The 22,951-nt window shown below is 44.4% G+C and overlaps 1 protein-coding gene across 7 annotated transcripts in view; it reads right to left on the reverse strand.

Annotated features, from left to right (window-relative positions):
• Positions 1-22,951, reverse strand: part of LOC136004421 (ras GTPase-activating protein 1) — a 144,374-nt gene that overhangs the window by 89,174 nt on the left and 32,249 nt on the right. For 5 of the 7 annotated variants that reach the window (XM_065660903.1, XM_065660906.1, XM_065660909.1 and 2 more), the window contains 2 exons: positions 13,372-13,507; positions 12,371-12,441 (listed from right to left, as the gene is read on the reverse strand). The exons of 1 other annotated variant lie outside the window; for it this stretch is intronic. In XM_065660903.1, coding sequence (XP_065516975.1) covers positions 12,371-12,441; positions 13,372-13,507 — 207 coding nt within the window. Of the gene's footprint in view, positions 1-12,370; positions 12,442-13,371; positions 13,508-16,448; positions 16,777-22,951 lie in introns of those variants that run through there. One more of the 7 variants, XM_065660908.1, reaches the window with a different exon arrangement.

The following is a 22,951-nucleotide window of genomic DNA, read 5'->3' on the forward strand; positions in this document are numbered from 1 at the left end:
AACAGTCTTGACTATTAGTGAGCAGAAGTAACAGGTAAACGGTCCTCCTATTTCATAAACTTGAGATTTTATGTACTCTGAGAGGCATCCCACTGAGGGAGATACCCTGTCGCAGCCTGCTGAGGTCCAGGAGAGCACAGAGGGTCTCTCTCTTGTGACCACTATTTACAGGGTCATAAGATGATTTGCTTTAGTTATCAGTGAATTTCCATGCTGGCCTCAGTTCTGTGTTGGTTCTAGCAGTTGCACAACACTTATGTTCCAGGTTGTCATTGAATGACTGATCACCCCAACAGAGCTTCTAGTTCAGTCAGATAGTACCCAACATTCCAGACCTCTGTGTGATGCTCCCCACCTTTGCCAGACAACCATAGTTCTTGGTACAGCCAAGGAGCTCTCAGTCATCCAGCTCCTTGCACCAGTGCAAAGGCTGGGGCCTAACAAGAATTCCTGGGGAAGCAGAGAGTTTCAGGAAAGGGGAAGAGGGATACACCACCACAATTGCTGGTCACAATACTGATTTATCTATTCTCATCATTAGTTTCTCCGATCTGCGCTGTGCTCTCATTTTTGCTGTACAAGACTGGGTTTGGCTTTTTCAGTTTTCTGTGCTCTGCAGTGCTTAGCAGTGTTTTGCCTGGGAGATTTATTACTAAAACACTGTCTTTGAGCTTTATCTGGTATTTGGGCTCTGTACTAATGCCATTACTGTACTTCAGGAACCATCTCATGAAGACACTTCCTCTGAAAGGTTTTTTAGTTGAGTAAATACAGAATGGCACTCTCGCCACCTTCTTCCATGATGTTTTCTCCCTTGTTACAATAACTCTTCAGTGTCTTGAACATCCTTGGGAAACCAAAATGTGGCATTTCCTTGGAATACTGTTTTGGCTTTTTCCAAGTTTAACCAACTATTTAGGAATATCACCCAGGCCCCCGAGGCAGTCTGGTTATGGGTGTCAAGGCATGTGGGAGAACATTGGCAGGTTTAGAAAGGTTGTCATCTCCAGTGGTCTGGGACTTCACTCCCAGATCCTGATGAAGAAATAGAATATTTGAAAAAAAGGATGCTCTGGCTATTCCAGAGAGACACATCGCACTGTGCTGGGGCCTGGCCTGCACCTACCAAACACTGCTCTGTACTATTCAGCACCATCAAGGAGAAAGAAAGGTCTCTAGATCTGAAAACATACCAATAGATACTGTGGCTAAACCAGAAACCCAGCCACTTCCATAATTAAAAAGAAACAATGGAAGCAGAAATCAACTCATTTAGTAAGGGATGAAGCTTCTAAGAGGGAGCAGAAGAAAGAATCAAAAGAGGCAACCTGTTCTGCAGCAGAGCAGTCACAAGAGCAGGAGGGGGAATGGACTGAAGTCATAAAGGAGACAGAAACCACCTGATCCCTATCCTTAAGTGAAGCATGAGATATGCAAAACTGTCAACCAGGCAAGCAAATTATCAGCTGGTTGCTCCAGTGCTGAGATACTGGGGCCAACAGTCAGGAATTAGAGGGTAAGGAAGCCATTCAACTGGAATCCCTTGATAGTGATTAAGGCCACTGACAAAGGGATTGGAAAATGGGCAGGAGTCCTCAGCCTTTGGAGGCAACTCCTGTCAAGTGTGAAGGTATCCCTTTAAGGAAGGTCTTGCAAATTCCTGAAACAAGTGGACCACCACTGAGAGAGGCATCCAGTATCTGAGGGAATTAGCCATTACAGAGACAATCAATAGCAGGTATCCAAAAACCCAGATGACATCCAATGCATGCAGTCCATGTGGCAAAAGTTTATATCAAGTGCACCAATATCATACGCCAACACCCTGGTGATAATGAGCTGGAGGGACATGGAAGCACCAAATGTGGATGGATTGGCCAGATAACACAGAACTTGAAGAGAATCTTGCTTCCTCCCTACAGGCCAGCATCCCAGCTGTGGAGAAACTGTTCCAACAGTTGTCCCAGACACCAAATAAGGATAGGACTTCATTACTCATACTGACCAATGTCTTGACTATTAAGAGTCAGACTTTCCATTCAAAGGAGAGGGTTACCAGTGGCACACACCACATGCCACCCTGTGGTTCCATCTGTGTGAAATGGGATGGTAAACCTACCTGGAGACTAGAAGCTAGATTACAGGAACTGCAAGAAAAACCAACCACCAAAAGGCATAGAATCATAGAATCAAAGAATAGTTAGGGTTGGAAAGGACCTCAAGATCATCTAGTTTCAACCCCCCTGCCACGGGCAGGGACACCTCACACTAAACCATGTCGTCCAAGGCTTCATCCAACCTGGCCTTGAACACTGCCAGGGATGGAGCATTCACAACCTCCCTGGGCAACCCATTCCAGTGCCTCACCACCCTAACAGGAAAGAATTTTCTCCTAATATCCAATCTAAACTTCCACTGTTTAAGTTTTAACCCATTACCCCTTGTCCTGTCACCACAGTTCCTGATGAAGAGTCCCTCCCCAGCATCCCTATAGGCCCCCTTCAGGTACTGGAAGGCTGCTATGACGTCTCCACGCAGCCTTCTCTTCTCCAGGCTGAACAGCCCCAACTTCCTCAGCCTATCTTCATACGACAGGTGCTCCAGGCCCCTGATCATCCTGGCGGCCCTCCTCTGGACTTGTTCCAACAGTTCCATGTCCTTTTTATGTTGAGGACACCAGAACTGCACACAATACTCCAGGTGAGGTCTCACAAGAGCAGAATAGAGGGGCAGGATCACCTCCTTCAACCTGTTGGTCCCGCTCCTTTTGATGCAGCCCAGGATACGGTTGGCTTCCTGGGCTGCAAGTGCACACTGCCGGCTCATGCTCATTTTCTCATCGACCAGCACCCCTCCAAGTCCTTCTCTGCAGGGCCGCTCTGAATCTCTTCTTTGCCCAGTCTGTAGCTGTGCCTGGGATTGCTCCAACCCAGGTGTAGGACCTTCCACTTGTCATGGTTGAACTTCATAAGGTTGGCATCAGCCCACCTTACAAGAGTGTCAAGGTCCCTCTGGATGGCATCCCTTCCCTCCAGCATATCAACCGGACCACACAGCTAGGTGTCATCGGCAAAATTGCTGAGGGCGCACTCAATCTCACTGTCCATGTCAGCGACGAAGATGTTAAACAAGACTTTGCACAAGTCCAGGTAGATGACGTCAGCTGCTCTACCCTTGTCCATCAGTTCTGTAGCCCCATCATAGAAGGCCACCAAATTGGTCAGGCAGGATTTCCCCTTACTGAAGCCATGCTGGCTGTCACCAAGCACCTTGCTGTTTTTCATGTGCCTTAGCATGCCTTCCAGGAGAATGTGCTCCAAGATTTTGCCAGGCACAGAGGTGAGACTGACTGGTCTGTAATTCCCCGGGTCTTCCATTTTCCCCTTCTTGAAAATGGGGGTTATATTTCCCTTTTTCCAGTCGTCGGGAACTTCACCTGACTGCCGTGATTTTTCAAATATGATGGCCAGTGGCTTAGCAACTTCATTCGCCACCTCCTTCAGGACCCGCGGGTGGATTTCATCAGGTCCCATGGACTTGTGTGCGTTCAGATTTTTAAGATGGTCTCGAACCAGATCCTCTCCTACAGTGGGCCCAAGGTCTTCATTCTCACAGTCCCTGCATCTACTTTCTAAGACCTGGGTGGTGCAGTCAGAGCCTTTGCCAGTGAAGACCGAGGCAAAGAAGTCATTCAGAACCTCAGCCTTCTCCAAATCCTGTGTAGCCAGTTCTCCCGAAAGCTTCCTCAGGGGGCCTATTTTGTCCCTAGTCTGTTTTTTGTTTGCTACGTACCTGTAGAATCCCTTCCTGTTATCCTTAACATCCCTGTCCAAGTTTAATTCTAACTGGGCCTTAGCCTTCCTAACCTGGTCCCTAGCTTCCCGGACAACATCCCTGTACTCTACCCAGGCCGCCTGTCCTTGCTTCCATTTTTTATAAGCCTCTTTTTTCCTTTGAATTTTCCTCAGCAGCTCCTTATCCATCCAAGGAGGTCTCCTGGCCCTCCTGCTGCACTTCCTTCTAGTTGGGACGCAGCACTCCTGAGCTTGCAGCAGGTGATCCCTGAATATCAACCAAGAGTCTTGGCCCCCCCTGCCCTCCAGGGCTATATCCCATGGAACCTTACTAAGCAGGCTCCTGAAGAGGCCAAAGTCTGCTCTTTGTAGCAAGTGAGCTTGCTACACGTTCTTCTCACTGTCCTGGGGATCTCAAATTCGACCATCTTGTGATCGCTGCATCCAAGGCTGCCCTGGAGCACCACATTCTCAACAAGCCCTTCCCTGTTGGTGAGCACAAGGTCAAGCATGGCACCTCTCCTTGTCGGCTCCTCTATTACTTGCAGAAGGAAGTTGTTTTCCACACAATCGAGGAACCTCCTGGACTGCTTGTGCCGTGCAGTGCCGTCATTCCAACAGATGTCAGGGTGGTTGAAATCCCCCATGAGTACAAGGGCCTGCGAGCGTGAGGCTTTTCCTATCTGTCTGTAGAGTGCTTCATCCACAGGTTCTCCTTGATCAGGAGGCCTGTAACAGATCCCCACAGTAATGTCTCCCACGGCTGTTTTCCCTTTAACCCTGACCCACAAACTCTCTGTAAACTGCTCACCTGTCCCCAGACAGAGTTCCATACTCTCCAGCCTATCCCTAACATAAAGGGCAACTCCTCCTCCCCACCTGCCGGGCCTGTCTTTTCTAAAGAGCCTGTAACCTTCCATTCCAACACTCCAGTCATAGGAGCCATCCCACCATGTTTCTGTTATGACTATTATATCATACCCCCGCAGACGTGCACACATCTCTAATTCCTCTGTAACTCCTCTTGTTTGTTCCCCATGCTACGGGCATTTGTATAGAGGCATCTGAGCCGAGCTCCAAATGAAGCCGGCTTGTTGGCTGGAGCAGCTGAAATATATCTGCAGCTGTAATATATCTACATTGTTCCGAGCATCCATCAAGGAAAATCACTGCTCTAGTATCTGTTGGGGTTTAGTTGCTGGCTGGGGGTAAACCACAATCTCAAGGTCATATGAAAACTTTTCACTGGAGAACAGGGGGACTTCTTGATCAAGTCAGATGATGCATCAGGGATACAGGCAATAGCTATGAGGTACTGAAGCTCATCAACTACTAGTTCAATCCATAAATAGATAGCAATTTTCTATGGAACATCTCTCATCTGAGAGTGTATGATGGATGCATCCACTCCAAGTGGAAAGTACTTTGGTTCACGCATCACAGACAAGTAGGCCTGACTGAAATCAACCCTGCTGTGCAAACCTTGAGAATTGTGCTAGGCCATATCTTCTCAGGAATCAAGTAGTCTAGGCCATGCCTTATCATGAGATAAAAGTAGCAGCCTAAGATGGGACCAGACAAAACTGCCACAGCTGGACGTACATCAAAAGGTTTGCCTATGAGTCAATCACTTCACACTAAATAGGTGTAGTTCCCAGACACAGGCCCATTGAGGTCTCCTATAAAGCAGCAGGCTGCACAGCTGTGACCCCCCTCCCTTGAGAAGACACACCTTGCAAGGTTGAGAAACCCCCTTACTTAGCATCTGATATCTATAATGAAGTAAGCAACATTTTACAATAGAATGATAGAACCATTTTGAGTTGGAAGGGACCTTAAAATCTCATCTAGTTCCAACCCCCCTGCCATGGGCAGGGAAACCTTCCACTACACCAGGCTGCTCAAAGCACCATCTAACCTGGCCTTGAACACTTTCACAGATGGGGCAGCCACAACTTCCCTGGGCAAATTGTTCCAGTGATTCACATCCCCCACAGTAAAGAATTTCTTCCTAATATCTTGTCCTGGTTTCAGCTGGGATAGAGTTAGTTTTCTTCCTAGTAGCTAGTGCAGTGCTATGTTTTGGATTTGGTCTGAGAATAATGCTGATAACACACCAACGGTTTAGTTGTTGCTAAGTAATGCTTACCCTGATCAAGGACTTTTCAGTCTCATGCTCTGCCAGTGAGGAGGGGCACAAGAAGCTGTGAGGGATCAGAGACAGGACACCTGACCCAAACAAGCCAAAGGGGTATTCCATGCCACAGCATGTCATGCCCAGTATATAAAGTGGGGGAAGTTACCTGGAAGGGACTGATTACTGCTTGAGTCAGGCTGGGTATCAGTCAGTGGGTGGCAATTGCATTGTGCATAGAATCGCAGAACCAAATACTTAGGGTTGGAAAGGACCTTAAGAGCATCTAGTTCCAATCCCCCTCCTATGGGCAGGGACACCTAACCCTAGACCATGTCACCCAAGTCTCTGTCCAACCTGGCCTTGAACACTGCTAGGGATGGAGCATTCACAAACTCCTTGGGCAACCAGTTCCACTGCCTTACCACCCTCACAGAACTACTTCCTTATATCAAACCTGAACTTCCCCTGTCCTAGTTTGAAGCCATTACCCCTTGTCCTATCACTACAGTCCCTGATGAATAGTCCTTCTCCAACATCCTCGTAGGCATCCTTCAGATACTGGAAGGCTGCTATGAGGTCTCCACACAGCCTTCTCCAGGCTGAACAGCCCCAACTTTCTCAGCCTGTCTTCAGACAGGAGGTGCTTCAGCCCCCTTATCATCCTCATGGCCATCCTCTGGACTTTCCTGTTTGTTGTCCACTGGACACTGCTGTTCATTGTTAAACTGTTCTTATCTCAATCTGTGGGGTTTACATTCTTTTGATTCTCCTCCCCATCCCGCCCAGGGAGGGAAGAAAAGGGGGTGTGAGCAAGCAACTGCCTGGTACTGAGTTACCAGCTGAGCTTAAACCACAATAGATGGTCATGAGAGCATCTATACTCCACCCTCCACAGACTTCATTGAATTCGCTGGCTGATTTCACCGGAAATTAAATTCCCTTGAAGTACACACCAGACTCCCCCATCTTCACAGCCTGTTTGATTTATTCAAAGGCTTGTTGTTCCTCAGGGCCCCAATTGAAATTGTTCTTCTTCTGGGTCACGTGATAGAGAGGGCTTACAATCAGACTTTAGTTTGGGATGTGCATTCTCAAGAACCGCACAACATTTAAGAAAGCTTGTGTTTCTTTCCTATTAGATGGTGGAAACATTGCTGTTATTTTTTTGATGTTCACATCTGTGGGGTCTGACAATGTCCATCCCTACATGTTATTCCCAAAAAATTATCTCCTGTGCAGGTCCATTAACCTTACTCTATCTAATGGCAAAACCAGCTTTCACGAGGATTTGGATTTTTATTCCCTTTCTCAAAAAATTCCTCTGCTGTATTGCCCCACACGATAATGCCGTCAATGTATTGCAGGTGTTCTGGAGCTTGCCCCTGTTCCAGTGCAGTCTGGATCAATCCATGGCAGATGGTAGGGCTGTGTTTCCAACCCTGGGGCAGTTGATTACAGGTGCATTGGATACCTCTCCAAGTGAAAACAGTGGCCTGCACTCTGCTGCCAAAGGAATTGAGAAAAATGCATTGGCAATAGCAATTGTGGCATCCCACTTGGCTGCCTTTGACTCCAGTTCATATTGAAGTTTGAGCATGTCTGGCAAGGCAACACTCACTTGTGGTGTGACCTCATTTAGGCCACGATAATCTACTGTTAGTCACCCCTCTCCATTAGACTTTCACAACGGCCATATGGGGCTATTAAAGGGTGAGTGGGTCCTGCTGATCACTCCTTGGCTCTCTAATCAACAGATCACCTTATGGATGGCAATCAGGGAGTCTCGGTTGTTGCGATATTTCCCCCGGTACACTGTTGTGGTTACGGTTGGTACATGTTCTTTGACCTTCAGCAGCCCCACAACAGAAGGATCTTCTGAGAGACCAGGCAAGGTAGACAGCTGCATAATTTCCTCCATCTCCAAGGCAGCAATACCAAAAACCCATTGGTACCCTTTTGGGTCTTTGAAGTACCCTCTCCTGAGATTCATGGAGCCTCTGGACCATTCACAATGGGGTGCTTTTGCCATGTCTTCTACATGATGCTGATGGTAAAACCACAGGTACCCTGTGGTATATACCTTCTATACCTTCCCTCTCGAGCAACTGTTAATAGCTGACACGTTGGTCTGTTTAAGTGGGGAGCTGGATATATCCTGTTTCAGTTGCTGGAACTCCCTGGACATTTTTTCCACAGCAGGTGTCCTATCTCTGCTCCCTCCTGGCTTCTTGTGCTTCCTCACTGGCAGAGCATAAGGCTCTAGAGGTCCTTGATCAGGTTAAGTGCTAATGAGCAACAGCTAAAACATTGGTGTGTTATCAGCATTATTCTCAGACTAAAGCCAAAGAGAATATTATAGTATGAGATTATAGTACATTAATTTCACCTAATCCAGAATACTTTGTCCCAAATTTGCTATGAACCTAAGTAATTTATCATGCAGATATCAGAATCCTATCCAGGCACACATAACTTTACATTTTAGCAGTGTCTTTAAAGATATAGAAAAGGTATAATTTCCTACAATTCTTGTTACCATAACAGAATAATTAAATTATTTTTTTCCTAAGTTGGTAGGTGCAATTAGGCATTTACTGGACTTGATGGATCCTACTATGCATAAGAATAGAAATAAGCCGTATTTGCAGTACACAATTAGGTAGTTTCCTCCTGTCTTACCACCTACTTGTATGCTTAGAAGGTCTTCTCAAAGATGTATATCCTCACAGTGTTTTTTAAAGAGGTCAGAATAGACTGAACATGCAATCTTGAGATAAACTTCCACCCCAGTGAGGATATAAAGCTGTAATATTCCTTTCTCTATAAGCTTAGGCTAATTGGGTTCTATCAAGAACCTAATTCCCAATTCATAATTCTATCAATTTCTACAACCAAGACAGTCTCATTAGAAAACAGTACAAACCTCTTGCAATTTTATTTTTTTTTAATCTGGAAAAACCTGTCATCTCAAGAAAACAATATTAATTCCAAACCACTATCATATGTTCTTGTATTAGATACAGGACTGCTGGTTTCACAACCTTTCCATATAACATACATCATGAAAATGCAAGAGAAGTGGGGAGTAAAGACCATCCCATAGATTTTCTTGATAGATCAGTGTTAGAAAGGAAATGAGTAGCTGTTCACAGAAAATAAAAAAAAAGGATGAGAAGAGTGTATTGATTTTATGTAGCAAGGTCTTGGTAGCAGGGGGGTGGACAGGGTTGGCTGAGCCAATCAGTGACTGTGGTAGCACATCTGTGATAACATATTTAAGAAGGGGAAAAAAAAACTGTGGGACAACAGCAACCAGAAAAAGAGATGAGTTAGAATATGTGAGAGAAATAGCTCTGCAGACACCAAGTTCAGTGAAGGAGGGGGAGGAGGTGCTCCAGGTGCTGGAACACAGATACCCCTGCAGCCCATGGTGAAGACCATGGAGACGCAGGCTGTCCTCCTGAAGTCCATGGAGGTTAACAGTGAAGCAGATACACACCCAAAGCCTGTGGGGGACCCCACAACAGAGCAGATGGATATGCATGAAGGAGGCTGTGACCACATGGAGAGCCTGCACTGAAAAAGGTTTTCAGGCAGGACTTGTGACCCTGTGGGGGACCAACTGGAGCAGTCTGGTACTGAAGGACCATACCCTGTGGAAAGGATCCATGCTGGAACAAGTTCATGGAGGACGGTCTCCTGGGGGTGGGCCCCACAGTGGAGCAAGAGGAAGGAGCAGCAGAGACAATGTGTGATGAACTGACTGCAATCCCCATTCCCCTGAGCTGCTGGGGGGGGGAGGGGTGGCAGTACCTAGAGAATTTGAGAGAAGAATGGAGGGATAGGGAGAAGGTGTTTTTAGATTTGTTCTTATTCATCATTATCCTATTCTGGTGTTAACTGTTAACAAATGAAATTAATTTCCCCAAGCCAAGTTTGTTTCACCCGTGACTCTAACTGGTGAATTATCTCCCTGTCCTTATCTTGACCCATGAGGCTTTCATCATAGTTTCTCCCCTCTGTCCAGCTGAGAAGGGTGAGTGATAAGAGCATCCAGAGAGGCAATTCAATAACTTCTAAAAATATTAAGAATACACATTTAAAAGTATTATTTGCTCAATACAGAGTCTTTACAAAAGAGGAAAGGCAAAAGGAAAGGGAATCATTCTTGCTCCATTTCAAGGACAGAGGTTTTAAGCACAGGCAACAGAATGAGTGACAGAATATTAAAGGCAAAGTTGGGTTTTTTTTTTTTTCCTTATTTCAAGGAAGAAATTGGCCGGAAGCTAGGGACCAGGTTAGGAAAGCTAAGGTCCAGTTAGAATAAAATCTGGCAAGGGATGGGAAAGAGAACAGGAAAGGATTCTATAATTACACTGCAAATAAAAGACAGACTAGGGACAACATGGGCCCTCTCTGGAACCTATCAGGAGGACTAGCTACCCTGGATTTGGAGAAGGCTGAGGTTCTGAATTACTTCCTTGCCTCTATTTCACCAGCAAGTGCTCTGACTCCCCTGCCCAAGTCTTGGAAGGCAAATGCAGGAACTGTGGAGAGGATCTGGTTCGAGACCGTCTTAAGAACCCAAATGTGCACAAGGCCATGGGACCTGACAAAATCCATCCGCAGGTCCTGAAGGAGCTAGCAAAATTGTCCATCATATTTGAAAAATTATGCCATTCAGGTGAAGTTACCAATGACTGGAAAAAGGGAAATATAACCCCTATTTTCAAGAAGGGGAAAATGGATGACCCAGGGAACTACAGACCAGTCAGTCTCACCTCTGTGCCTGGCAAAATCCTGGAGCACATTCTCCTGGAAGGCATGCTAAAGGCACATGAAAACCAACGAGGTGCTTGGTGACAGCCAGCATGGCTTCACTAAGGGGAAATCCTGCCTGACCAATTTGGTGGCCTTCTATGATGGGGCTACGGAACTGATGGACAGGGGTAGAGCAGGTGACATCAACTACCTGGACTTGTACAAAGCGTTTGACACTGTCCTGCATGACATCCTTGTCTCTAAATTGGAGAGACATCAATTTGATAGGTGGACCGCTCGGTGGATAAAGAACTGGCTGGATGGCTGCACGTAAAGAGTTGTAGTCAACAGCTCAATGCCCAGTTGGAAAACAGTAATGTGTGGTGTCCCTCAGGGATTGGTGTTAGGACTGGTCTTGTTCAAAATCTTTGTTGGCAACATGAAAAGTGGGATTGAGTGAGCCCTCAGCAAATTTGCCAACAACACTAACTTATGTGGTTTGGTTGATATGCTGGAGGGAAGGAATGCCATCTAGAGGGACCTTGACACACTTGTGAGGTGGGCTGATGCCAACCTTATGAACCAAGCCAAGTGCAAGGTCATACACCTGGGTCAGGGCAATCCCAGGCACAGCTACAGGTTGAGCGGAGAAGCGATTCAGAGCAGCCCTGCACAGAAGGACTTGGGGGTGTTGGTTGATGAGAAACTTCACATGAGCCGGCAGTGTGTGCTCGCAGCCCAGAAAGCCAACTGTATCCTGGGCTGCATCAAAAGGAGCGTGACCAGCAGGTCAAAGGAGGAGATCCTGCCCCTCCGCTCTAGTGACACCTCACTTGGAGTACTGTGTACAGTTCTGGTGTCCTCAACATGAAAAGGACATGGAACTGTTGGAACAAGTCCAGAGGAGGGCCACGAGGATGATCAGGGGACTGGAGCACCTGTCGTATGAAGATAGGCTGAGAAAATTTGGCCAAGGGGTAATGGGTTCAAACTTAAACAGGGGAAGTTTAGGGTTAGATAAGGAAGAAGTTCTTTACTGCGAGTGTGGTGAGGCACTGGATTGGGTTGCTCAAGGAAGATGTGAATGCTCCATCCGTGGCTTTGTTCAAGGCCAGGTTGGATAGAGCCTTGGACGACATGGTTTAGTGTGAGGTGTCTCTGTCTGTGACAGGGGGGTTGGAACTAGATGATCTTAAGGTCCCTTCCAACCATAACTATTCTACCATTCTATGATTCTAAGATACTAAAAATACTATTCTTTGTTTTATCAGAGTAAATTTTCACATTCTCTTTCTAGTGGTCAGGATAGGTTCTGCTTGAACTATTTATCTGTTACTAGCTACTTCTGCAGGCAAATACAGAGCCAAATTTCAAACCCTCACGAGACATTTTCATATAGAATTCTTTCATGCATAAACTTAACATTTTTCTCAAAGTAGGAAAGCCTTTGAAATTAGTAATGTTCTACTTCTAGACTAAGTTTCATAGTTCTAGACATTAAACATAACTCTTCTTACAATTAATACAAACAGTATACCCAAAATAAAAATGTTATTGCTATATCGGGGGGGCGGGGAGGGAAAAAAAACACAAGTATAGTGAACATATACTAAAACCATTAGTATTTATAAATACTCCAAGAATTTCACAACTGCTTCTACCTCTTATTAAAACATACCTTATTTCATCAGTTTCTGGCACTTTGGTGTAAGGTAGAATTGCTCGAACTCTTCTTCTATCCTCCACAGGCTACAATTTTAGAGAAGAGTGCATAGATATTAATTTTACCTTTCACTCTAGTTTAGACTTCCTTCCCCCAACATTATGCTATTCTGAGGCAAAAGACTGGTAATAGCCATTGTATCCCTTTGCTATTTTTAAGTTTTCAAAGGGTCAAAAAAAGTAAGAGCGGGAAATGCTTAATTCCTGAAGTTGTCTACAAAAGCTCTCATTTTGTTTCTAGCCTTCTGACATTATCTGTCACATTTTCTCCAAAAATCAAATTGCCAATAATGTCATTCCCATGAAAGAGTACTTTAGAACTTTCTTTCATTTAGTGGAAATTTATGAAAGTTTAGCATTCAGAAACATTTTTATTGGGGGGGTGGTGGTGGTTTGTTTGAGTTTTGTTTGGGGTTTTTTGTTGGGTTTTTTTTGGGGGGGGTGTTGGGATTTTTTGTTAGTTTGTTTTAATTACTGTCTTAAGGATGGTCAATTGAAAGAAACACAGCTTTCAGTAGCTTTGGTTATTTCCAGGATGCTTATTTTGAAATCTTTGCTACAAAATAGCAATATTATTTTGAAATATTTTATTAAGTCAGTATAAAACCATAGGGCTAACTACATTACAATGGTGATCTTTACTAGCCAAGAACCACACATTTTCTGGTTTATCTCAGTTTAAATACAATGTTATTACTATATTTGGAGACATCTGCAGTACCTGATATATAGCTTTCTCATTAGATATTTTCATTAAAAAAAACCATTTTTTTAATATTACTTTCTATGAGCAACAACATGCTTATATATTCCTTATATTTCACCATACATTGAGACAGCTCAAGAATTAGTGGAAGATGTCTACAATGCTTTTTTCATAGAAAACTATGAAAATCAAATGCAAGATTAATGATGTTAATATTTAAGTAAATTACATTTAAAAAATTTACTACTTGCCTCTGGAGGTGCTACTGGAAAGAATAGTTTTTCCCCCTTTAGCAAACAAGACACATGACTGTAATAACCAATTAAGTCCGAGAGTGATACAAAGCGACGTCCACCAATGTAATAGTCTCCACACATGGCAATAATCCTATTAATAAAGAAAAGGAAGCTTGACAGAAGAAAATCTTTTGCTACAAAACATTTGTGTGTTATTTTATTGGGCTTATGACTTTTTTTATATAAAGGATAATGTTGAGTTTTTAAAGCAGGCTATGTTCAACAAAATACACTATTACAAACTCACTCATATACACACACCTTCTCCCCTTAACTAATTAATAAATATTTGAAGACTGCAAAGAGATGTAGTTTAGAAAAAAGTAAGCAGATTTGCTAGAACTAGATGAAATTAAACACAAAAAATGTAATTACCAGCATCTTGGACAAATTACATACTACATTAATACTTCTATAATGCAGCACACAGCTTATATGCTAGGCCTGTATAAACGTGGCAAAGTATCAATACATTTTGATAACAAATAACTGCATTTAATTCCGCAGTGCAGAATACTAAAATACCTTCAAAAATTACTTTTCCACAGTTAGTCTGGTATCCATGCTAAAAATAAGAAAGAACTTTGTAATAATAATATACTCAATTTTAAAGCCTGCTAATAAATAGGAAAAAGGCTTTAAAAAAAAGCATTTCAATAATTCAACACAAAATTAAATTCTTAGAAAACTGCTCATCTTAGTAAATTATGTAGTTGGGGGGGTGTTGTAAGTTTGTTTTGGGGTTGGGCTTTTTTGCAGGGTGATGGTGCATATTTTAGTCCTCAGATTTGTGAATGCATTTTGTCATACAAACAAAAAGGTAAATACCATGTCTGTTCATATTTCTATGCAACACAAGTTATGAAAATAGTTAGAAATAATTGATTTAGATAAGAGAGTTAACATTTTGTAATGGGTTCAGAAGTAGCAGTCATTTTTATGATACCTTAGTTACAGGACTGCTCTTATCTCAACCCGTGGGGTTTATATTATTTTGATTCTCCTATTCCTCCAGGAGTTGGGGAAGGAAGAAGGGGGGGAGTGAGCGAATGGTTGCATGGTTCCGAGTTACCAGCTGGGCTTAAACCACAACAGTTCTTTCTGGTGCCCAATGTGGGGCACGAAGTGATGAGATAACGACAGATCTCACCGGAGTGTGTCCAATCGTATTTGTGATAAGCATTCATTGTTTCAGATTAATAGTCACTCATCACAATGCTGATTTATGTGCTCTCAGAGTTGTTGTGCTTGGTCTCGGAGTTTCAGCATGTCACACCTTACCTACAGCCGGTATTTGCTGATTCAGTGTTTATTGGCTAGGGGACCTGGGCTAGCTAAGGTTATTGTTTCACTGTACTTCATGGTAATGACTTGTAATACAGTAGACTTTAGAGAAGAGATTCAGAGCAGCCCTGTGGAGAAGGATGTGGAGGTGTTGGTAGATGAGAAAATGAACATGAGGCGGCAGTGTGCACTCACAGCCCAGAAAGCCAACCGTATCCTGGGATGCAGCAAAAGGAACATGACCAGCAGATCGAAGGAGGTGATCCTGCCCCTCTACTCTGCTCTTGTGAGACCTCACCTGGAGTATTGTGTGCAGTTCTGGTGTCCTCAAGATAAAAAGGACATGGGACTGCTGGAACAAGTCCAGAGGAGGGCCACCAGGATGATCAGGGGACTGGAGCACCTGTCGTATGAAGATAGGCTGAGGAAGTTGGGGCTGTTCAGCCTGGAGAAGAGAAGGCTGCTTGGGGACCTCATAGCAGCCTTCCAGTTCCTGAAGGGGGCCTATAGGGATGCTGGGGAGGGACTCTTTGTCAGGGACTGTAGTGACAGGACAAGGGGTAACGGGTTCAAACTTAAACAGGGGAAGTTTAGATTGGATATAGGGAGGAAATTCTTTCCTGTTAGGGTGGTGAGGCACTGGAATGGGTTGCCCAGGGAGGTTGTGAATGTTCCATCCCTGGCGGTGTTCAAGGCCAGGTTGGACAGAGCCTTGGACGACATGGTTTAGTGTGAGGTGTCCCCGCCCATGGCAGGGGGTTGGAACTAGATGATCTTGAGGTCCTTTCCAACCCTAACTATTCTATGATTCTATGATTCTAGACTCATTGATCATGAAACTTGGATGGTATGCGTTCTCAGTGTGGTCATCACCTCTATACTTTTTGAGACATATAATGGATTTTTTTAACAATTACACATCTTTCTTTTTCCCTTTTTCGGAGGGTCAAACTATGGAGGACATATTCCCTTACGCACTCTGCTCCCCCACCAGGCTATTTACAGTGGGAGAAGATTCTGAAAAAGTTAAAGATATTGAAGATCCTTTCAGTGCCCTTGAAATCAATCTCCTACTTTTCCTGAGAACCAGTTTGTCTCTGTTTTGCCTATGGCGTGACCACCCTGAGAATGCCCGATCTTGTATGATCTCAGAAGCTAATGAAACAAGGGGGACAGAAAATCACAAAATGGAATATATAAACCTTTAGAATCAGTTTTAAGTAATGTTAAGTTTGATGGCTTTGTAACAGTAGCAATGGAAAATTACTAAAGTGCATGATACATAGAAAAAAAAATAGAGTGCAGCTAGAGAATACACTGAGCATTCTTGTACAAGATAAATTGTTATAGTTGACAGAGTTTTAAGAAGAACAGTCTAGAGGAACAGGACACAGGGATAAGGAGTATCTGGGAATGGCAGGTGTCCAGGATGGGCTACAATTAAACTAACTGATAAGTAGGAGGATAGGAGGATTATTATGTCTCCTGTGCTAATGAACCAATTAAGCTGGTATGAGCATCTACTGCACATGCTCCAAAGGCTGCCAGAAGTGATGAAGATTGTTGGAAGAAGTAAACGACCCTCAGAGAACACCACCACAATTCTGTACGCATGTGGGGAACTTTCTGGAAAATGACGTAATGTACGTATGCCCAGGGACTATATAAGGACAGCTTGTGGAGCAACAGAGAGACACACGTTAGGAGGAGCTATCCCCCGTGTCTCCCAGCGCCGCAATAAAGAATACCTGCTTGTCAGCTTGAAAACTTTGTTGGCAAGTTTGTTCCTGGAGTTTTCGCCGAATCACTAATCAGGTTCCTCCAGCTTGGGTCGTGCCTGAGGTTAAACAATGATATAGAAGGACCACCAATAGATTTTCTCTGAGGCTGGACAGTCATGAGTGGCAGGGTGTGTGTGACAGAATGGGCAAGTCCACTGGGTCGCTACAGTGCTTTGGAAGCGTCAGAGATGGAAGGCAGCTGTATGAAGTCCTCTGTAACAAGCTGCAGAAACTGCTGAAGGAAAGGGTGAATTGAGTCAGTTTGCAGAGGTGAAAGGCATGCAGCTGGCCTAGGACATTGCTGAACGAGAAAAGTGGCCAATACCTTATCTCTGTACTGACTCATGGGTGGTGGCAAATGCCCTTTGGGGGTGGTTGCAGCAATGGAAGCAGAGCAACCTGCAATGCAGAGGTAAATCCATCTAAGCAAGTCCTGTGCCACAAGTTTTTACTTGGAGCTAGTCAATATTCAATAAAAAAGAGAGGGGGAGAGAAAGAGAAGTATCACCACCAGTGGATCCAGAGACGTCTCGTTGGTCCACTTCACCTAGGGCATTGGTGGTGGGAGCTCACCCTCTGACCTGAGCCTGAACTGGTGTAATTCCAAAACTTTGTTTCAAATAAAGTTATCAAAATTTTAGATGTGCCACCTCTCTCAAATTATTTTTTCCAATGCACAGAATTTTTAAAGCTTCATAGGTTCAGATAACCCAAACAACTCACAGTGGAGGAAAGCAATCTGAACCACTGTCCTGGGTTCAGCAGCAGCAGTCATTTTTCTCCTTCTTAGTAGCTGGTGCAACACTGTGTTTTGACTTTAGGCCTGGGAACAGACCTGATAACACAAATGTTTGGTCTGACCAAGGGCTTTCTGAGCCTCATGCTCTGCCAGGGAGGAGGGAAAGCCAAGAGGAAGCAGAGACAGGACACCTGACCCAAACTAGCCAAAGAGGTATTCCATACCACAGCACGTCATGCCCAGGATGCACTGGGAGTTACCCGGAAGGGCTAGGGACTGCAGGGTTGGACGAGGTATCGGTCGGTGCTCGGCTGGGGGGAGTGGGACAAGTTATTGGTCGGCTGGTGTTGAGGTGTTGTATTCTTTCCTCTTGTTATTTCCTTTATCATTATTATTATTGGTGGTAGCAGTAGTGGTTTGTGTTATACCTTAATTACTAAACTGTTCTTATCTCAACCCGTGGGAGTTGCATTCTTTTCGATTCTCCTCTCCGTCCCTCCGGGAGTAGAGGGAGGGAAAGAAGGGGGGGGAGTGAGAGAACGAGCTGCGCGGCTGGGTTTAAACCAAGACAACCACCCAAAGGGGACAAAGACTCTCTATAACCAGGTTTTTCTTTCCTCCCCAATTTGCTCATTTTCAGTAAAAAACCAGAAGCAGAGGTAATTGATATAATTCATGCTGTTGTATTTTAAGCCTCCTCAGGCTTCAATTCAGGCTATAACCCATTTCTCAAATGACAAACGGGTCACAGTATGAAAACATACACCTAAACAAAATGACAGCAGTCACCAAATCATATTTAAGACAAGTCTTCCCAAATCCAGCACACAACCTATTAAAACCAAATACAAATGCTAAGCAACTCACAAACTGTAAATATGACAAAAGAACACTTCACTTTAAGGGAAAAGTTAGACTCATCATTCAAACATCCATTACCCTTACTTCAATTTTACTTTCTTTAAAAAAAATCTAAACTGACCTCTTTCTACACCAATCAAAAGTGAAGGAGCAGCGCTGGAGGGAAAGACTGAAGCCAAGCTTCAATTGGGTTTGCATGGCAAAGTTCTGGTGGCAAGGGGGTGTGAGAAACAGGTTTGCTGGCAGTATCTGCGACCCAGTGGGGAACCCATGGTGGAGCAGTTTGTTCCTGAAGGATTGCACCCTGTGGAAGTATTCAGTCTACTCTGGACTTATACACCCAGTATGGATCTTCACAAGATCCAATGCCTCTGCTCCTGTCAGGCACTTCCCAAGGAAGGGGCCACGCTAAGGGCCCTGGTCTCTTCTGGTTGGTTCAGTATTGCAAGGGTACCCTGTCTGTGATGCCAATTTTTAATGTTGTGACCTGAAAGGAGTTGCTTAGGATGACCTCCCTCCCCTTGGGATCAACAACTAAGTTTGTGATACCCTTGTACTGAACTAAGGTGAAACACCACCAACCAACCAGTTTTATGATTTATTAATACAAAATACAAGGCATGTGGTTAGATACAACAACTCAATGAAGATTATTTTAACTGGATAAGCAAGTCCTGTGCCACAAGTTTTTACTTGGAGCTAGTCAATATTCAATAAAAAAGAGAGGGGGAGAGAAAGAGAAGTATCACCACCAGTGGATCCAGAGACATCTCGTTGGTCCTCTTCACCTAGGGTATTGGTGGTGGGAGCTCACCCTCTGACCTGAGCCCTGCCCTTTTATGTTCTTGTTCTTTGGGGTATTATCCATAATTTGCATATGAAGCATAGAGAGGCATTACTATGATAATGACGAGCGCAGTTTAGTGAATGCATGCACAGTTCCAAAGTTGGGGTTCTGCAAGAGTCTTCCGGGTGGTCGTTGTCCCTCATGTTGTGGTGTCTGCTATTTGACTCCATCCTTTGAGTCTGCTCGAGTTAAGCATTTCTTCCCAGTCCTGTGGAAGCTTATCAGCTGTGAACAAGGGGGTCAGAACAATCCTGCCTACACAGTATCAAGAGCTAAAATCCTTGTTATTCGCTTTGTTTGCGATGATTCTTGCAAGGCCTCCTATGGTCAAATGCAAATGGTGCCTGAGACCAGCTCAGTTTCCCGTTCTTACTCTCCCACCTGCTTCCTAGGGAATGTAAGCAATGTTTGAGACACCCCAAGTTGGACAGGACCTTGAGCAACCTGGTCTAGCGGGAGGTGTCCCCAGCCATGGCAGGGGGGTTGGAACTAAATGATCTCAAGGTCCTTTACAACCCAAACCATTCTACAAATCTACTTTCACAAATATAAATGGATTTCACTGTCAGAGTGTTGTACTGTAACTTGTCATAGCATGAAGGTTAATTTTCATAAAGGGGATACAAAATTTCTGACAAAAAGCACATTCTAGGGGGAAGACTATGAAGGCCCTAATTTTCTGTATTGGTACATGAGGTTACTTATTAAGACAAAAGGAATAGCAAAGTCTTTGCAGGACCAGCATAACTGTAGTTGAGTATTTGCTCTTGTAGATACTTTAATATAAAGGCATCTAAGGAGTAAAATAGTTTTAAATTTATTCACAGAATCATAGAATCATAGAACAGTTAGGGTTGGAAAGGACCTTAAGATCATCCAGTTCCAACCCCCCTGCCATGACTCACACTAAACAATGTCATCCAAGGCTCTGTCCAACCTGGCCTTGAACACCGCCAGGGATGAAGCATTCACAACTTCCCTGGGCAACCCATTCCAGTGCCTCACCAACCTTACAGAAAAGAACTTCTCCCTTATATCCAATCTAAAATTCCCCTGTTTAAGTTTTAACCCATTACTCCTTATCCTATCACTACAGTCCCTAACGAATAATCCCTCCCCAGCATCCTTATAAGCCCTCTTCAGATACTGGAAGGCTGCTATGAGGTCTCCACGCAGCCTTCTCTTCTCCAGGCTGAACAGCCCCAACTTTCTCAGCCTGTCTTCATACGGGAGGTGCTCCAGCCCCCTGATCATCCTGGTGGCCCTCCTCTGGACTTGTTCCAATAGTTCCATGCCCTTTTTATGTTGAGGACGCCAGAACTGCACACAATACTCCAAGTGAGGTCACACAAGAGCAGAGCAGAGGGGCAGGATCACCTCCTTTGACCTGCTGAACAGGCCCCACCATATAATAAACAGTCAGAAAGTGAGAAGCAATATGCCTTGTTTACTGATGGGTCCTGCCGTACTGTGGGAAGGCATCTGAGATGGAAGATCTGTATGGACTCTACTATGACAGGTCACAGAAACTGCTGAAGGAAAGGGTGAATTGAGTCAGTTTGCAGAGGTGAAAGGCATGCAGCTGGCCTTGGACATTGCTGAACGAGAAAAGTGGCCAATACTTTATCTCTGTACTGACTCATGGGTGGTGGCAAATGCCCTTTGGGGGTGGTCGCAGCAATGGAAGCAGAGCGACTGGCAATGCAGAGGTAAACCCATCTGGCTGCTGCACTGTGGCAAGATATCCCTGCCCATGTGCAGAACCTGGTGGTGAAGGTATGCCACCTGGATTCCTAAGTATCCATGAGGAACATCAGAACAACCAGCAGATGTATCAGTTTCCTAAAAGTGAAGTTCAGATGGATTTAGACTGGCAATGTAAGGGTGAATTATTTTTAGCCTGGTGGGCCCATGACATCTCAGGCCATCAAGGGAGAGATGCAACATACAGATGGGCTCGTGATCGAGGGGTGGACTTAAAAATGGACACTGTCGCCCAGGATATTCACGAATGTGAAACGTGCTGCAATTAAGCAAGCTAGGTGCTTAAAGCCTCTCTGGTATGGAGGATGATGGCTGAAATACAAATATGGGGAGGCCTGGCAGACTGACTATATCACACTCACACCGACCTGCCAAGGCAAGCGTCATGTGCTTACCATGGTTGAAGCAAACACCGGATGGCCACTGCCTGGATTACTAGCCTGGGTCTGGAGAAACAAGCCTTGTGGCGACATGGCACCCCAGAGAGAATCGAGTCAGACAATGGGACTCATTTCCAGAACAACCTTATAGACAATTGGGCCAAAGAGCAGGGCATTGAGTGGGTATATCACATCCCCTACCATGCACCAGCCTCTGGGAAAATCAAACGGTACAACGGGCTGTTAAAAATTACACTGTGAGCAATGGGTGGGCAAACATTGGGATACACATTTACCAAAAGCCACCTGGTTGGTCAACACTAGGGGATCTGCCAACAGGGCTGGCCCAGCCCAATCAGAACTTTTACGTACTGAAGCGAGGGATAAAGTTCTTGAGGTGCACATAAAGAATTTGCTGGGGAAGACAGTCTCGGTTATTCCTGCTTCAGGTAAAGGCAAACCCACTCGTGGGATTGCTTTTGCTCAAGGACTTGGGTGCACTGGGTGGTAATGCAGGGAAGATGGAAAAGGCCAGTGTGCAGATCACAGGGATTTAATTTTGAGGGAAAACAGTCAATGAACTCAATTATATGCTGTTGCCTGCTATATAACGCTTCTATAGCCCATCAGCTAGATGCCCATCTCTGCTACTCTGGACATTGAAAAGAAAATACATGCTGTCACGATCGTCAGCAGAGAATAAAAACATTGGAAAGCCAGCAGCATCAGCGGGAGTCTCCCAGAACTGTCCTCAGGTCACTATTGACTGACCCTGAGTTCCCTCAGACCATTAACACAACAAAGAATAAACTTTGATGAAACCAGACAAGCTCAGCAGTGACAAGTTCGGTGGTGTCATCAGAAGGCAACAATCCAGCACTGCAAACCGTCTCTCCTGCTCTGAAAGACTGCTACAAGAGATGGAGCCCGACGTCATGGACCGGATGAACTCAGCAGCTATTCTTATCTCAACCTGTGGGAGTTATATTCTTTCGATTTTCTTCCCATCACTCTGGGAGGAGCGGGAGGAAAAAAGGGCGGAGTGAGCAAGTGGCTACATGGTTTTGAATTGCCGGCTGGGCTTAAACCTCAACACAGTTTTTAAAACATATGTATTACACAAGAATCATTTGTAAAAGGAAAAAATACAAAGGTTGAAACAATATTTTTAACCAGACAGTCCAAAGAAACAATCATTTATGCAAATTGAGGGCATCAAGATGACCTGAATTTTTCCAGCAATGCTGAAGTTGGATAGCAATCCTGAGTAATAACACTGCTTTAAAAATGTGAAGACCTTTCTGGAAAAGCAACTTGGAGAAGTGAGAAAACACTCACAGTGGAACTGAACTTTTCCTTTAGTTATACATTAAAAAAAAAAAAAGTGAACAAGACATTTGATATACTTAAAGACTATAATTTTTTGGTAAAAATTATGAAATCGACTGTTTTATGAAACCTGCAGTATGCTAAAAGCAGTTTCCAATAAATTATGTAGTAAATTGGAAAAATATAATTTATACCATGTACGTAAATTGCTACGTCTTTTAAATACCTCTAGGGATGGTGACTCAACCATTTCCCTGGGCAGTCTGTTCTAACGATTAATAACCCATTTAGCAAAGACATTTTTCCTAATATCCAATCAAACCCTCCCCTCATGCAACTTAAGGCCTTTTCCTCTTGTCCTATCACTTGGGAAAAGAGACTGACATCCACCTTGCTACACATCCTTTCAGGCAGTTGTAGAGAGCAAGGTCTCTCCTCAGATGCCTTTCCTCCAGGCTAAACAACCCCAGATCCCTCAGTCACTCCTCATAAGACTTGTTCTTTAGACCCTCCACCAGCTTCATTGCTCTTTTTTGGACACGTTCCAGCA

Source organism: Lathamus discolor, chromosome W (genome assembly GCF_037157495.1).
Source record: "Lathamus discolor isolate bLatDis1 chromosome W, bLatDis1.hap1, whole genome shotgun sequence".
NCBI classification, from domain to species: Eukaryota; Metazoa; Chordata; class Aves; order Psittaciformes; family Psittacidae; genus Lathamus; species Lathamus discolor.